General features: G+C 43.7%; 1 protein-coding gene across 12 annotated transcripts in view; it reads left to right on the top strand.

Annotated features, from left to right (window-relative positions):
* Nucleotides 1-15,592, top strand: part of LOC143989174 (uncharacterized) — a 61,827-nt gene extending 46,235 nt beyond the window's left edge. For 3 of the 12 annotated variants that reach the window (XM_077489211.1, XM_077489207.1, XM_077489203.1), the window contains 7 exons: nucleotides 5,676-5,816; nucleotides 5,937-6,077; nucleotides 8,899-9,039; nucleotides 9,160-9,300; nucleotides 9,592-9,636; nucleotides 12,975-13,112; nucleotides 14,818-15,592. In XM_077489211.1, coding sequence (XP_077345337.1) covers nucleotides 5,676-5,816; nucleotides 5,937-6,077; nucleotides 8,899-9,039; nucleotides 9,160-9,300; nucleotides 9,592-9,636; nucleotides 12,975-13,112; nucleotides 14,818-14,858 — 788 coding nt within the window. In that variant the 3' untranslated portion in view covers nucleotides 14,859-15,592. The remainder of the gene's footprint in view (nucleotides 1-5,675; nucleotides 5,817-5,936; nucleotides 6,078-8,898; nucleotides 9,040-9,159; nucleotides 9,301-9,591; nucleotides 9,637-12,974; nucleotides 13,113-14,817) is intronic. The other 9 variants (XM_077489208.1, XM_077489209.1, XM_077489206.1 and 6 more) reach the window with 9 other exon arrangements.
* The last annotated feature ends 2,277 nt before the right edge of the window (nucleotides 15,593-17,869 follow it).

The raw sequence follows: 17,869 nt of genomic DNA, 5'->3' as shown, positions 1-17,869 counted from the left end.
GTTACTCCAAAAGTTCTTTGGTGCAGGCTTTTTTGAGACCAGAGCATCAGATCGCACCGCTGCTATTTGCAACATATGTCTCAAGCGTATCTCGTGTGGCCAAAACATCAGCCGCTTGGGCACCACATGCTTGACCAGACATATGTTGACCTGCCATGCAGTTCGTTGGCAAGCGTACCTTAAAGACCCACACCAAAGAACAAAGCGGACCTCTCCTTGCTCCTCATCAGCTGGGATCTCCAACCCCACTAGATCTTCAATCCTCTCTGAAACCTGCACTGAGAGGAATGAAGGTGTAGAATTAGGTGTGTCACAGCAGATATTTTGTTAGCTCTGCAGGGGCAGGCCGAGAGGTGGTTGATGCCACGCCAGCTTAAGCCAGGAATGGTGGTTTGCGACAATGGCACCAGCCTCCTCTCTGCCCTCCAACAGGGACAACTGACCCATGTGCCCTGTGTGGCTCAAGTCCTTAACCTGGTGGTGCAGCGGTTCTTGGGCAGGTAGCCAGTCTTACAGGATGTCCTGAGGCAGGCCAAGAAAGTCTGTGTGCATTTCTGCCAATCATTTAATGCCAGTGCTCAGCTGGCTGAGCTCCAAAAGGAGTTGAACCTGCCCAAGAAACGCCTTATATGTGACATGCCCACCAGGTGGAACTCAACGTTGGCCATGCTGCAGTGGCTGCACACACAGCAGAGGGCCATCAATGAGTACCTGTGCGACTACGGCACCAGGACAGGGTCAGGGGAGCTCAGTTTTTTTCACCACGCCAGTGGGGCATGGTCAGGGATGCATGCACTGTTCTGTCACCATTTAAGGAGGCCACGAGGATGGTGAGCAGTGACAGTGCATGCATCAGTGACACTGTTCCTCTTGTGCACCTTTTGGAGCATACGCTGCATGGAATAATGGACAGGGCACTTGAGGCAGAACAGAGGCCCCCTTTATACAGACAGTGTTCCTGCTGTCCCACCCATAACACAGGAAGAGGAGGAGGAAGAGGAGGCTTGTGTCAGCATGGAGGTGGAGCCTGGCACTCAGCATCAGCAGCAGCAGTCTTTTAGGGATGATTTACAGTCACAAGAAACACGTGGACTTGTATGTTGCTGTAAGGAGGTGGCTGTGGATCATGTTGTCCTTAGTGACCCAAAGGACTCCGGACCGAATGCCTCAGCTAACCTACGCTGCATGGCCTCGCTGATCCTGCAAAGCCTGCGGAGGGATCGTCGTATTCTGCAGATGAAGGAGAGGGACCATTACTGGCTGGCTAATCTCCTTGATCCACGGTACAAGGGTAAGGTTGCCGACCTTATCTTGCTGTCGCAGAGGGAGCAGGGGATGAGACATCTCCGGGACACCTTGCAGAAAGGTCTATGCAATGCGTTCCCAGAGACTGGGAGGTTACAAACTCCTGGTCCTGGACAAGGTGTTGCTGAGGCTTCGGTCAGTCACAGAAGGAGCGGTGGAGGTGGCCGTCTGACCTATGTGTTCAGACAATTTTTTAGTCCGAAGCCCTAAGGTATGATCGGTTCCAGCAACCATCGCCAGCATCTGATTTACATGGTGCAGGAATACCTAGGGGCAAGGTCAGACTTGGACACCTTTCCCACCGAAAATCCTCTGCCTTACTGGGTCTTGAGGATGGATCACTGGCCAGAGCTTGCACAGCATGCAATTGAGCTACTGGCCTGTCCTGCATCCAGTATTCTTTCGGAGTGCTGCTGGTGGCTTTTTAACCGATCACAGGGTGCGCCTATCCACCGACTCGGTTGATCGACTGACCTTCATAAAGATGAATCAGTCTTGGATCACCACCAGCTACCAAGCACCTGAAGCTGATGTAACCGAATAATATTTTTTGAAATGTCACATCCCTTCAAAACTGCCTATGCTGATGCTGAGTGAATGTCCTGTTATGTTGACTGCCTATCCTCTTCCTCCTTAATGATCCCGCTGATATCTCGGAAGAACATTTTTGGTTCTGGGTGATGCCACCAGCCCAATTCTTCAGCCCCTGTTTAACAGGGGCATGTAATACAATTTTTGATGCAATGTTTTGCAGCAGGGCTCATTCCTGTACTCCAGCTAGAGTATATGGGAGAGGTTGCAGTGTTGTAGCACCAGCACCAGTGCCTAAGGCCAATTTTTTCAGCCCTTGTTTAACAGGGGCATGTAATTAAAATTTTTGACGCAATGCTTTGCAGCAGGGCTCATTCCTGTATTCCAAATAGAGTAAATGGGAGACGTTGCAGTGTTGTGGCACCAGCGCCTAAGGCCCAATTTTTCAGCCCCTGTTTAACAGGGGCATGTAATTACAATTCTTGATATAATATTTCACAGCAGGGCCCGTTCCTGCGCCCACCGAGAGTAACTGTGAGGACTTATAGTGTTGTGGCACCAGCACCACCACCACAACCACCAAAGGCCCAATTTTTCTACCACTGTTCAACAATGGCATGTAATTACATTTCTTGATATAATCGTTCACAGCAGGGCACTCCAGCACCCACCAAGAGTCACTTTGAGGGCTTACAGTGTTGTGGCAACACCAACACCTTAGGCCCCCATTTCTGCAGAGCATATAGGGCAGGTTCCTACTTTCAAACATCCAACTTACAAACGTCTCCTACTTGCAAATGGAAGGAGACAACAGGAAGTGAGATGAAAAAAGACAGACGGCAAAAAAAATTATACAGGGGTGATAACCCTTCCCATGTTTTCCAAAAAGCTTAAAAATAGATTTTTTGAATGGAGCTACACTTTAAAAATGTACCAGTTAAAAATTACAAACAGATTCTACTTAACACAACAAACCTACACAGTCCCTGTCTTGTTTGCACCGCCTGTATACTGCTATTCTGAGTATATAATGCCCGGGGGCCCCACGCCTTTCCTTTTTTTAATTTGGGTACGGGGTTCCCCTTAAAATCCATACAAGATGCAAAGGGGCTGGTAATGGGCAGGGGGGGCTACCCATGCCATTTTTCTCAATGATTTTCATCCATATTGCCGGAACCAGATATTACATTAAAACCGCAAGCAGTTTTAAATGACTTTTTTTCCATTAAATGTCATTTTGTGCAGGGACTGTTCTAAACATTAGATCCTCCTTAGTAACAATAGACCCCCCCATGCAACAAAAGATACAACCCAGCAATAGACCCCTCAGCTACAATAGATCCTTGTTAGGAACAATAGACCCCCCAGCAACAAAAGATACACCCAAACAACAATAGACATCTGAGCAAAAATATATCCCCCCCAGCAATAACATACCCCTCCACCAACAATAGGTCCTCTCAGGGAACAATAGATACACCCCAACAACAGTAGATCCACTCCAGAAAGAAACCCCCAGCATCAATAGACTCCCCCCCAACAATAGTAGATCTAGTGGTAGAAAAAAAGGGCTGTGAGGGAAGGCAGCACAGTGGTTTGTGGTTAGCACCATTTGTGGTCAGTCCTTGTTTTAACGCTTAAAGGCCAGGACAGTATCTGAATTGAATTTGCATGTTCTTTTTGTGGTTGCATGGTTTTCCCCTGGGTATCTGGTTTTCTCAGACTATCCAAAGAAAATACGTGCTGGTAAGTTAATTGGCTGCTGTCTCAATAGTTCCTAGTTTGTGTGTTTAAAGTGGCTATACACATGTTCATCCCAAGCCTGTGTAAATTGGAAGGGCTGAACAAAAATATGGCATCCTACCTTGAAGAAAGTTGACGAAAATGGCCCTTAAACATATCAGAACTGCTGGCTGAAAGGTGGATATGACTGAACGGGTATGATACACACTAAGAGGAATTCTCTGGATATCTTTGGCTGGAGTTCTGTTTTTTTACCCTTATATCTTAGTGGATTGCACATTTTGTATTGTATTAATGCAAGTCCAATTTGATCCAACATTGGGTTTTCAATTTGGGTTTTAGCACCTACCTCCATAATATTTCATCCTTAAACCCTGCACAATCTATTATATCAGCCTATTCTCAAACTTTTTACCCAAGAGGAACCCCTAAAATTTTCAGGTCTCGGGGGGAAGCCTTGCAAAAAACAGTTTGACGGTGATCAATGGCAAAATGTCCATTACATTTATGGTCAGTAAGAATGCAACCCTTAGGCTGCTTTCACACTGGGGCGGTATTCAGGCGTTACAGCACTAAAAATAGCGCCTGTGTAACGCCTGAAAAAAACCGGCCCCTTTAACTCCAGTGTGAAAGCCGGAGGGCTTTCACACTGGAGCGATGCGCTGGCAGGACGGTGAAAAAAGTCCTGCTAGCCGCATCTTTGCAGCGGTGAAGGAGCGGTGTATTCACCGCTCCTATACCGCTCCTACCCATTAAAATCAATGGGACACCGCGGCAATACCGCCGCAGGCGGGTTTAACCCCTTTTCGGCCGCTAGCGGGGGTTAAAACCACCCCGCTAGCGCCCGCACACCGCCGCTAAAACGACGGTAAAGCGCCGCTAAAAATAGCGGCGCTTTACCACCGACGCTGCTCCCGCCCCAGTGTGAAAGCAGCCTTACAGTGGTGGTCAGAATGACGAATGTATGTAAAATCTCATTAGTACATTTGATAAAGCCATCAGAGGCTTGACTAAAGTTGTTCAAAAGTACTCCAAAATGATGATTTTAATTTCATTAATTTATCATTAATTTATGGAATTAATGGAATTTCCTGAACGAAAACCACATTTACAGTTAGCATTTCAGTTTTGTGAAAAATTTCCACCTTGCTCCTTCAATTTTTTCTTTACTGTGGTCAAAAATTATCAGCAATTTGACCCCATTAACTATTAGAAAGTTGAATAAACATTTGGAAAGCAAATTTCACCTGTGTATGGCCAATAGGGATGAGCCAAACACCCCCCAGTTTGGTTCGCACCAGAACCTGCGAACGGACCGAAAATTTGTGCGAACTTTAGAACCCCATTAAAGTCTACGTGACTTGTGCTTTCGAAATCAAAAGTGCAAATTTTAAATCTTAATATGCATGTTATTGTCTTAAAAAGGTTTGGGGACTCAGATCCTGCGTCAGGGGACATGTATCAATGCAAAAAAAGTTTTAAAAACAGCAGTTTTTCGGGAGCAGTGATTTTAATGATGATTAAAGTGAAAAAAAAAGTGAAATATTCCTTTAAATATCGTACCTGTGGAGTGTCTATAGTATGCCTGTAAAGTGCCCCTTGTTTCCCATGCTTAGAACAGTCCCTGCACCAAATGACATTATTAAAGGAATAAAAGTCATTTAAAACTACTTGCAGCTTTAATGTAATGTCTGGTCCTGGCAATATGGATTAAAATCGGTGAAAGAAATGGCATGGGTACACCCCCCCCCCCCAGCCCATTACCAGGCCCTTTGGGTCTTGTATGGATATTAAGGGGAACCCTGCACCCAAATAAAAAAAAGGAAAGGCGTGGGGCCCCTAGGCCCTATATACTCTGAACAGCAGTATACAGGTGGTGCAAACAAGACAGGGACTGTAGGTTTGTTGTTAAGTAGAATCTGTTTGTAATTTTGAACTGGTACATTTTTAAAGTATAGCTCCAGTCAAAAAAATCTATTTTTAATAACAGCCACTTACCTGAGCTACAGATCTTTATCCTTGTGTAAAGCTTCATGACTATTGTCCTGTTTTCATTGGGTACAACGTTGCTGATTTTCTCTGTCCTCTCTCCACAGTAGTCAGACCTGGAAAATGTCCATCGCCCCTAAAAATCCAGTGTGTTAGGGCTGACTATACCTGCAAAAGTGATGATGACTGCTCTGGAGAGCAAAAGTGTTGTAATATCTGTGGTAGGAACTGCTGGAACCCAGAACCAGGTATCACTATAACTTATGCTACTATTTAGGACCTTCAGCTTTGCTGTTTCTTTTGTCACCTCCTCGTCTGTAGCCTGCTTATTTGCGCCATCATGTTTTTCCCATTCTATCCTCTCTCAGCAGTCAAAGCCGGCCAGTGCCCAGACATAAAAGCCAAGTGCCATCCAGAGCCCACCTATAACTGTTCCAGTGACAGCGACTGTACCGGGACAAAAAAGTGCTGCAACATATGTGGGAGGACCTGCTGGGACCCGGCACCAGGTACCACCTATTGCGTAAATTGTGGCTCAACAGATATCAAAGACTATCAAATGCCTGTGTCAATTAATTATCCTAGTATTTTAGCACCAAATCTTTCCAATGATATTTGAAGGGATTGCTGGTGTCAAAGTAATATCCATGCTTTGGTTATGGCTGGTATGAAACCAGTTATGAATGAGTTTAGAGGTTAAAGGGAATCTATAATGGCTTGGGGGGGTCAGTTTATTTAGTAAAATAATTTACAAGCCACATTCATTCACGCTATTACTGTGGTCATTTTTTTAACCACTTCAGCTCCAGAAGGTTTTTTTACCCCATTAATGACCAGGCCATTTTTTGCTACTCAGCACTGTGCTACTTTAACTTGTAATTGCGGGGTCATGCAACGCTGTATTCAAATATAATTGATATGATTTTATTTTACCTGCATTAAGGTAAAAGAAAAAATTCCATTTGCTGTTCCTTCAAACCCACCTACCAAAATATTACATTACCAGGCTTCTCTCTTGATCCTGCGCTGTGCCTCTCTGCATCCCCACTCTCTTGTCATCCTCTTCTCACAGGACACACAGGCAGCAGTGGGACCCATTGGCTTCTGCTGATGTCAGTCAAATTTAGTGAGGAGGGATCAGGGGGTGTGGCTGAGCCACACTTTGTGTGTCTTTGGGCTCGGCTTGCTGGGGGGGGGGGGGCAAACTCAGAAGAGAAGGAGCGGACAGTGCCGGTGGGAGACTCTGTAAGACAAGGTAAGAGGCCAATCTGTGCAATAATCTTGCAAAGAGCAGGTAAGTCTAAACCTTTTAGTTTAGGTAAAAAACATATGAGCCTTTAGTATCACTTTAATGATAACAAAAAAGTAATTAAAATACTGTAGATCTCCTGCAGCCAGCAACAATAGACAACCCCAGCATCAAGCGACACACCCCAACAACAATAGACCCCCCCAGCAACAAAAGATACACCCCAACAACAATAGACCCCCAGCAACAGCAGATCCTCCCCAGCAACAGCTGACCCCTTCACAACAATAGATCCTCCCCAGCAATAATAAACCCCTGCCAGAAACAACGGATCCCCCATCAGCCAGCAACAGTAGAATACCCTCCCTCCCCAACAACTAAAGATACAACAATAGACCCCCAGCAACAATAGATTCTCCCCAGCAATAATAGACCCCTGCCAGCAACAACAGATCCCCCATTAGTCAGCAACAATAGACCCTCACCTCAGCAACAAAGGATACACCACAACAACAATAGGTCCCCAGCAACAGTAGATTTTCCCCAGCAACAACAGACCCCTCCATCAACACAGTAATTAGTAGAAGATGATTCACAGCTCCATACATGTTCTTAAATATATCCAAATTTATTGATGCTCCATAAAAGGCAGGTAGGTACAGCCAGAGCTGCTGATAAGACTGTACAGCCGACCCTCCTGTACCGGGCCCAAGCCCCATCAGTTCACAAGGGAGGCCCAGGCACCTGCTGAGTAGGAGGGCCGCCTGTACTGCCTTACTGCAGACACAACAATCCTCTTCTTTCTATCTCGCCCTGCAATGCTGCCGGCTTCTCTCTCCAGCTGTACTGCAGGAGGATCAGTTCTAGCATCCCCATCCCCCTGTTTTCTGGGCCCCATATGCTCCCCTTTTCCTTGCAGCTTTGGCAGCTTCCCCCCTCTCCCCTCACACCAGCAGCTTCTGCAGACACACAAGGAGGTGTTTCAGAATGGAGAGCAGGGGAAGGGGCTTGACTAAAGTTGTTCAAAAGTACTCCAAAATGATGATTGCTTGTATCATTAATTTATGGAATTAATGGAATTTCCTTAACGAAAACCACATTTACAGTTAGGATTTCAGTTTTGTGCAAAATTTCCACCTTGCTCCTTCAATTTTTTCTTTACTGTGGTCAAAAATTATCAGCAATTTGACCCCATTAACTATTAGAAAGTTGAATAAACATTTGGAAAGCAAATTTCACCTGTGTATGGCCAATAGGGATGAGCCGAACACCCCCCGGTTTGGTTCGCACCAGAACCTGCGAACGGACCGAAAATTTGTGCGAACTTTAGAACCCCATTAAAGTCTACGTGACTTGTGCTTTCGAAATCAAAAGTGCAAATTTTAAATATTAATATGCATGTTATTGTCTTAAAAATGTTTGGGGACTCAGATCCTGTGTCAGGGGACATGTATCAATGCAAAAAAAGTTTTAAAAACAGCAGTTTTTTCGGGAGCAGTGATTTTAATGATGCTTAAAGTGAAAAAAAAGTGAAATATTCCTTTAAATATCGTACCTGTGGAGTGTCTATAGTATGCCTGTAAAGTGCCCCTTGTTTCTCATGCTTAGAACAGTGCCTGCACAAAATGACATTATTAAAGGAATAAAAGACATTTAAAACTACTTGCAGCTTTAATGTAATGTCTGGTCCCGGCAATATGGATTAAAATCGGTGAAAGAAATGGCATGGGTACACCCCCCAGCCCATTACCAGGCCCTTTGGGTCTTGTATGGATATTAAGGGGAACCCTGCACCCAAATTAAAAAAAGGAAAGGCGTGGGGCCCCTAGGCCCTATATACTCTGAACAGCAGTATACAGGTGGTGCAAACAAGACAGGGACTGTAGGTTTGTTGTTAAGTAGAATCTGTTTGTAATTTTGAACTGGTACATTTTTAAAGTATAGCTCCAGTCAAAAAATCTATTTTTAATAACAGACACTTACCTGAGCTACAGATCTTTATCCTTGTGTAAAGCTTCATGACTATTGTCCTGTTTTCGTTGGGTACAACATTGCTGACTTTCTCTGTCCTCTCTCCACAGTAGTCAGACCTGGAAAATGTCCATCGCCCCTTAAAATCCAGTGTGTTAGGGCTGACTATACCTGCAAAAGTGATGATGACTGCTCTGGAGAGCAAAAGTGTTGTAATATCTGTGGTAGGAACTGCTGGAACCCAGAACCAGGTATCACTATAACTTATGCTACTATTTAGGACCTTCAGCTTTGCTGTTTCTTTTGTCACCTCCTCGTCTGTAGCCTGCTTATTTGCGCCATCATGTTTTTCACATTCTATCCTCTCTCAGCAGTCAAAGCCGGCCAATGCCCAGACATAAAAGCCAAGTGCCATCCAGAGCCCACCTATAACTGTTCCAGTGACAGCGACTGTACCGGGACAAAGAAGTGCTGCAACATATGTGGGAGGACCTGCTGGGACCCGGCACCAGGTACCACCTATTGTGTAAATTGTGGCTCAACAGATATCAAAGACTATCAAATGCCTGTGTCAATTAATTATCCTAGTATTTTAGCACCAAATCTTTCCAAAGATATTTGAAGAGATTGCTGGTGTCAAAGTAATATCCATGCTTTGGTTATGGCTGGTATGAAACCAGTTATGAATGAGTTTAGAGGTTAAAGGGAATCTATAATGGCTTGGGGGGGTCAGTTTATTTAGTAAAATAATTTACAAGCCACTTTCATTCACGCTATTACTATGGTCATTTTTTTTAACCCAGAAGAGAAGGAGCAGACAGCGCCGGTGGGAGACTCTGTAAGACAAGGTAAGAGGCCAATCTGTGCAATAATCTTGCAAAGAGCAGGTAAGTCTAAACCTTTTATTTTAGGTAAAAACATATGAGCCTTTAGTATCACTTTAATGATAACAAGAAAGTAATTAAAATACTGTAGATCTCCTGCAGCCAGCAACAATAGACAGCCCCAGCATCAAGCGACACACCCCAACAACAATAGACCCCCCCAGCAACAAAAGATACACCCCAACAACAACAGACCCCCCCAGCAACAAAACATACACCCAACAACAATAGACCCCCCCAGCAACAAAACATAAACCCAACAACAATAGACCCCCCCCCCCAACAACAATCTATCCCCTTGGCAAACAACAGACCCTCTCAACAACAAAAGATATACTGCAACAACAATAGACCCCCAGCAACAGCAGATCCTCCCCAGCAACAGCTGACCCCTTCACAACAATAGATCCTCCCCAGCAATAATAAACCCCTGCCAGAAACAACGGATCCCCCATCAGCCAGCAACAGTAGAATACCCTCCCTCCCCAACAACTAAAGATACAACAATAGACCCCCAGCAACAATAGATTCTCCCCAGCAATAATAGACCCCTGCCAGCAACAACAGATCCCCCATTAGTCAGCAACAATAGACCCTCACCTCAGCAACAAAGGATACACCACAACAACAATAGGTCCCCAGCAACAGTAGATTTTCCCCAGCAACAACAGACCCCTCCATCAACACAGTAATTAGTAGAAGATGATTCACAGCTCCATACATGTTCTTAAATATATCCAAATTTATTGATGCTCCATAAAAGGCAGGTAGGTACAGCCAGAGCTGCTTATAAGACTGTACAGCCGACCCTCCTGTACCGGGCCCAAGCCCCATCAGTTCACAAGGGGGGCCCAGGCACCTGCTGAGTAGGAGGGCCGGCTGTACTGTCTTACTGTAGACACAACAATCCTCTTCTTTCTATCTCGCCCTGCAACGCTGCCGGCTTCTCTCTCCAGCTGTATTGCAGGAGGATCAGTTATAGCATCCCCATCCCCCTGTTTTCTGGGCCCCGTATGCTCCCCTTTTCCCTGCAGCTTTGGCAGCTTCCCCCCTCTCCCCTCACACCAGCAGCTGCTGCAGACACACAAGGAGGTGTTTGAGAATGGAGAGCAGGGGAAGGGGCTGGTAAATATCTCACATAATAATAATTTTACTGTATTTTTAGCAAAAATATAATTTGATATTATTGGGGGGGGGGGGTGTTGTCAGATAAGCAAAATGGGGCCCCTTTATTTCTAACAGCAGCCCTGGGTACAACACATGTTATGGCCTTGTTCGCAACCATCCTCCATTAACAATAGATTCTCCCCATGATAATAGACCCTTGCCAGCAACAGATCCCCCATTCCCCCATCAGCCAGCAACAATAGACTCCAGTAGATAAAGAAAAGAAAAAGCTGCGCTTATTAAAACAAATAATATTGAAAGTGGAATGGAAATTTCCATTTGGTGCACCTCTAGCAGACATGATACAGGAGATGGTGGTCAGAGACTGCAGACATGATACAAGAGATCAATGCAGCCTCACCAGTGTCCATCAAATGCAACTTCACCAGTGCCTGTCAGATGCAGCCTACCAGTCAGATGCAGCAGCCTGCCCGTGCCCATCAAATTCAGCAGCACGCCAGTGACCATGCCATGCAGCCCGCCGGTGTCCATCATGTACATTCCACCAGTGCCCATCATGTACAGCCTACCAGTGCCCATCATGTACAGCCTCCCAGTGTCTGGTAGTGCGATCCTATGCTGTGTGTCAGAGCTGGTTTTGAATCGCAGTGCAGCCGCTGTAACAATGCCCCGCCTCTTATGACACACAGCGCAATGATTCCTGGCAGTAGATCAGTGTGCTGTCTATCACAAGAGGAGGCAGGATATTGTTACAGTAGCTGCACGGTGATTCAGATCTCTGGCACACAGCATGAGATCACGCTGCCAGTCACTGGGGAGGCTGTATCTCATGACACTCATGAGAAGAACAGGAGGGAGGGGAGACTATGAGGGGCGCAGCAGGATGATGCATGTGCAGCACCCGACGAGACGTCCCCGCCCCTTTTTCCATTATCTGCACTTTTGTTCTTTTGGTCGCCCTGCCAAAAACACAATTTTCGGCCGATATTTTTCGGAGGCCAAAATTATGGTGCACCACTAGTATGTAGTCTTTTCACACTGTTTCTTTGCTGTACAGAATGAATGTTCATGTAGTTAATGCGGAGAGCCACCCAAAAGGGGCAGCTCCGCTTGTCTGCCTCCTACCTACTTGAAGTCTGTTTACCTGCGCTGTCTACATTGTAGGGGTCCCAGAGCATTACTTTGTCCAGGGACCCATGATGCTATTAACATGGCCCTGGTTGGAGGGTTATTTGGACTGCAGTGGTGTCTCTGCTGTAGGATGACCTGTTTTCACTAAATACAACTTCACCCAGAGCTGGTGTTCACTCAGACATGTCTAGGGGCCTTAGCCTTAATGACCCCATCCAACAGGGAGTAATAGGCAATAGGACAGCCAGTAATCCCTAGTCCCAGTATTGGGAATACTCCAGGCAGTGCTCCTGGCAAGTGACCAAACACTGTATCATGGCAGAACTGTAAAGTCCCTTCATTTTTCCCCAGGTTTCTGCTTGGTCTTCAGTACCATGTCATCACCTCCGTACGTGCCCTCTACAGTGTATTACAAAGACAAGGCCTATGACCTTGCATGATAAATTCATTAAACTTCCATACTCTGGCTTGTTTTGACAATCCATCAGTACTAACCTATCTTGTTGTGTCCTGCTTAACTTAATAAAGTTTTCTGATTCCCGAAAGACTGCTAGTCCCATGGTGCTTTTGGATGAGCAAGTCAAGAAAATAGGAGATGTCAAGAAAATAGGATTTTTTTTTTTTTTGGAGGATTTTAAGGGTGCAATACTTTTAATTGGCTCCTGGGAGTTCTGGAAAAAAAATTTATCAAGCAAATATTGACGTTAATGCAATCATTTCACTGTAAAGTCTTTTTGAAAAACCGTCTGTGTATACCAATGGTGTCCTTTATTGTTCGAATACTCTTAATATGTGCCATTAGCCAGAGTATAAAGCAGTCCCTCTATACTCCCCCTGACTAATTAGATTTAATTCACCAGGATAAGGATCCATATTTTCATAAAGGTGACAGTTATTTTTAACCAATCCAAAGAGGTTTGAAAATAACAGTCACATAGCTGAAATAAATATCCTTATCCTTGCATAAAGCTTCATGAATTGAGCCTATTGTTCTGTGTTCGTTGGGTACAACATTGCTGACTTTCTCTGTCCTCTCTCCACAGTCAGACCTGGAAAATGTCCATCGTCCCTCAAAATCTATTGTAAGAGGAATGATTATACCTGCAAAAGTGACGCCGATTGCTCTGGAGAGAACAAGTGTTGTGGTATCTGTGGCATGAATTGCTGGAAACCAGAACCAGGTATCACTATACACTTATGTTAGTGTGTCTTAAACCTGGTCAAATCCTAGCCTTGCTACACCATTATTAGGGACCTGCAGCTTTGCATTTTTTTAGTCACTTCTTCGTATGCGGCCTGCTTATTTGTGGGAAGGTGCAGCATGATGCGACGGGCAGAAAACACGTAAGTCCAAGTACGGTAACAAGAATATATTGTAACAGAAGTCCAGGAATACAAAACAGACCCGTGGGAAGGCAACCTGTCCGGGAATGCTCACATGATGTAACAGCAAAGTGGCAGTATAATTGGGGGACAAGAGGTGCCAATGGTACCTGTCCCAAAGAGCGTAATGCGGCCTGGCCATTCTGCACCCAAATGGGGGAGACTTCCAGAAATGATGGACTTTCCCTACTCCTCTGGAATCTTTTCTTTAAGCTAAGCTCTGTCACTGTGAAAGAAATGGGTGTAGGGGGCGCTATGATAAGTGGTAATCATTGACTGATTCCTAATCCATACTGATCAATAAAAATCATCACATAAAAAATATTAAAAAGACAAAAGAATGTGAATACATACAGTCCCAACTAAGTGACAAATTTAGCATAAAAAACACATCAGTGAAAAATTTCCATAAAAGTCCACAGAGAAAAGTTGTATGGAAGAAAACATCTATCTTCCAAATATAACGACGTCTTCCAACAAAAATTTGTGATCCTTCACCAAGCTTAGGAAAACATGGACACCCAAACGCAAATGGATAAAGCCCCGTACACACGACCGGACTTTTCAACATCCAAAGTCTGACGGAATGATTCCGGCAGACTATTCGATCGTGTGTGGGCTGCAACGGACTTTTGATTTGCAAAAGTCTGACAGACTTTAGAAATGGAACATGCTTCAAATTTTTCCGCCAGAACTCTGCCGGACCCAGTTCCTACCGAAAAATTTGCTCGTGTGTATGCTATTCCGACGGACTAAAACCGACGCTAGGGCAGCTATTGGCTACTGGCTATGAACTTCCTTATTCGAGTCCAGTCGTACGTCATCACGTTCGAATCCGTCGGAGTTTGGTGTGATTGTGTGTGGCCAAGTCCGCTCATTTGAAAAGTCCGTCAGAACTCCGTCAGAACTCCGTCGAAAGTCTGTCAGACTTAATCCCTCAAAGTCTGGTCGTGTGTACGCGGCATAAGTGATCTGCTTACCAGACCAGTTTGACTTCTTTCCTACGAAAGATAGTCAAACAGCGCTTTTGAAAGATAGTGCCTGCTCACATAAGGTGGAATGGAGATATATTCAATAACATTCAATGTAGTTATTGAGTAAAAAAACAAAACAATTGTTTGGGACTTTATATGAGACCAAGACCAATAGGTCTTGTATCTCCATCCCTATCTAATGAAAGCAACATGGAAGGGGAGGGACAATGGGCACAGGTGGGACTTTGTGTGAAGCATGCAGTCTAGGGGAAAACCAACTGATAATAGTATAATTGCTTAAATAGATACATTAAGGCCATGGTCGACAAAATAAGATCAATGAGTGATAGTGGTACTATAACCCCTGGATATGATTTTTGAATACACCTACTCATGTATAAAGTAGTAGGTTTTCCCCTAGACTGCATGCTTCACACAAAGTCCCACCTGTTCCCATTGTCCCTCCGCTTCCATGTTGCTTCCAGTTTTCTGTTATTGTCATGTCTGATTGTTCTGTCTCTTCATACAGAGCCTGCAAGGAACCATGATGATCAATGCGAACACCACTAGTTTGATTCTGTACACTGCAGCCGGGATATAGACTGAAAGAGGAACCAGAAATGTCTCAAGATCAGAGGTGTAAAGAAGTGCATGAAGTACACCTGAGCTGTGCCATGTAGAAAAGAAAGAGATGAGAAAGTTCATGGAAAAATCAATAGTCTATAATCACATTAAATATTATCTTTTAGGTACGCATGTTGAACCTAAGGATGTTTCAACCTGGCTGTTGAAAATAAACTTACCAAAGTTCAAAAACCCATTCTATAGGAACACAGCACTAGTGTACGTTGCATAGATCTGTATGTAACCTCCCTTAGTCCAAATTCTTACATATTCCATGAACAGATATAAGATACCACAATTTGGTATTGTAAAGAGCTTCAAATCTAAAATGCCAACAAAAATATAAATATAAAGTGCTTGCAATAATAAAGTGTCCACAGTAAATATAAAGTGCTTACAATAATAAAGTGTCCACAGTAAATATAAAGTGCTTACAATAATAGAGTGTTAACAGTAAATATAAAGTGCTTCCAATAATAAAGTGTCCACAGTAAATATAAAGTGCTTCCAATAATAAAGTGTCCACAGTAAATATAAAGTGCTTCCAATAATAGAGTGTTAACAGTAAATATACTGTAAAGTGCTTGCAATAATAAAGTGTTAACAGTAAATATAAAGTGCTTACAGTAATAAAGTGTCCACGGTCGATAAATCAATAAAGTGCTTTGTATTATTCTCAACTATTCTGCAACAAGTGTCACTCAACCAACTTGCCAAACCCAACATTCTAGAATACTCACCGGACATCCACAACCCCCTAAATTCAGCGGGTCACCCAAAGCTTTGTTCCCTTGGGAGAACCCATATCTAATGCAGCAGCTTCCTCTATATTCACCTCAATATATATAAAACATACCGCAAGAGAAAAAAACTTTATATAATGTAAAACCTTTTATTAGAAATGCACCATTAAAAACAATCAATATATACTAACATTATAAAGAGCATTATGCAATGCACCAGGGCTGTACTGCTGAAAAACTGTTTCAAACTGGCTCCACCATACATGGTGCAACCTTAACATTTACTCCAGACACTTCCAGGTATACATCACAGGGTGTCCTTGGCAGGATGACATCACTTCCTGTAGCTCTGTTGCTGTTGGTGTAGAACAGTGATTCTCAACTAGGATTCCGTGGAACCCTAGGGCTCCTCCAGAGGTTGCTAGGGGTTCCTTCAGCATTAGGCAATTTCTGTCTCTCAGATCAAGATTTACATTGTCTTGAAAAAGTATCCATACCCCTTTTGTCATATTACAACCGAAAACGTAAATGTATTTTATTGGGATTTTATGTGATAGACCAATACAAAGTGGCACATAATTGTGAAGTGGAAGGAAAATGACAAATGGTTTTCCAATTTTTTTACAAATAAACAAATAAGTATCTCAAAAGTGTGACGTGCATTTGTATACAGTCCCCTTTACTCTGATACCCCTAAATAAATTCTAGTGAAACCAATTGCCTTCAGAAGTCACCTAATTACTAAACAGAGTCCACCTGTGTCTCATTTAATCTCAGTATAAATACAGCTGTTCTGTGAAGCCCTCAGAGGTTTTTTAGATAACCTTAGTGAAAAAACAGCACCATGAAGGCCAAGAAACACACCAGACTGGTCAGTGATAAAGTTGAGGAACAGTTTAAAGCAGGCTTGGGTTATACCAAAATATCCAAAGCTTTGAACATCTCATGGAGCACTTTTGTACCATTAAAGTCCATTTCAGCCTCCCCCAAACCTCCTTTGCACTTTACTCGGACGAAGGTACCATTTTATACTGCATTATTTATGCTGGCACTCTTTCAAATATCTCAGGGAGCACTGTTCAATCCATCGTCTGAAAATTAAAAGAGTATGGAACAACTTCAATCATACCAAGACATGGCCATCCACCTAATATGACAGGCCACGCAAGTAGAGCATTAATCAAAGAAGCAGCCAAGAGGCCCATGGTAACTTTGAAGGAGCTGCAGAGATCCACAGCTCAGGTAGGAGAATCTGTCCACAGGACAACTATTAGTCATGCACTTCACAAATCTGACCTTCATGGAAGAGTGGCAAGAAGAAGGCAATTGTTGAAAGAAAGCCATAAGAAGTCCTGTTTGCAGTTTGTAGGAAGTCATGTGGAGGACACAGCAAACATGTGGAAGAAGGTGCTCTGGTCAGATGAGACCAAAATTTTACTTTTTGGCCTAAAAGCAAAATGCTATGTGTGACAGAAAACTACCACTGCACATCACCCAGAACACACCATCCTTACTGTGAAACATGACGGTGGCAGCATCATGTTGTGGGGGTGCTTTTCTTCAGCAGGGACAGAGAAGCTGGTCAGAATTGATGGGGCAATGGATGGAGCCAAATACAGTGCAATCTTAGAAGAAAACCTATTAGACTCTGGAAAAGATTTGAGACTGAAGCGGAGGTTCACCTTCCAGCAGGACAAGGAACCTAAACATACAGCCAGAGCTACAATGGTATGGTTAGATCAAAGCATATTCATGTGTTAGAATGGCCCAGTCAAAGAGCTAAATCCAATTGAGAATCTGTGCCAAGATTTGAACATTTCTGTTCACAGGCACTCTCCATCCAATCTGACAGAGCTTGAGGTATTTTACAAAGAAAAATGGGCAAAATATTTACTCTCCAGATGTGCAAAGCTGGTAGAGACATCCCCAAAAAGACTTGCAGTGAAAGGAGGTTCTACAAAGTATTGCCTCGGGGGGGGGGGGGCTGAATACAAATGCACACCACACTTTTCAGATATTTATTTGCAAAAAATGTAAACCATTTATCATTTTCTTTCCACTTTACAATAATGTGACACATTGTGTTGGTCTATCACATAAAATCCCAATAAAATACATTTACGTTATTGGTTGTCACATGACAGAATGGGGAAAATGTCAAGGGTTATGAATCATTTTTCAAGTGAAAACAAATGGAGCTGAGCTAAAAACTTG

This window comes from Lithobates pipiens, unplaced genomic scaffold (genome assembly GCF_037356315.1).
Source record: "Lithobates pipiens isolate NorthernLeopardFrog02 unplaced genomic scaffold, aLitPip1_a1.2 Scaffold_18, whole genome shotgun sequence".
NCBI lineage: Eukaryota > Metazoa > Chordata > Amphibia > Anura > Ranidae > Lithobates > Lithobates pipiens.
The sequence above is the reverse complement of the archived record's forward strand: the minus strand, read 5'-3'. Positions and strand labels throughout refer to the sequence as shown.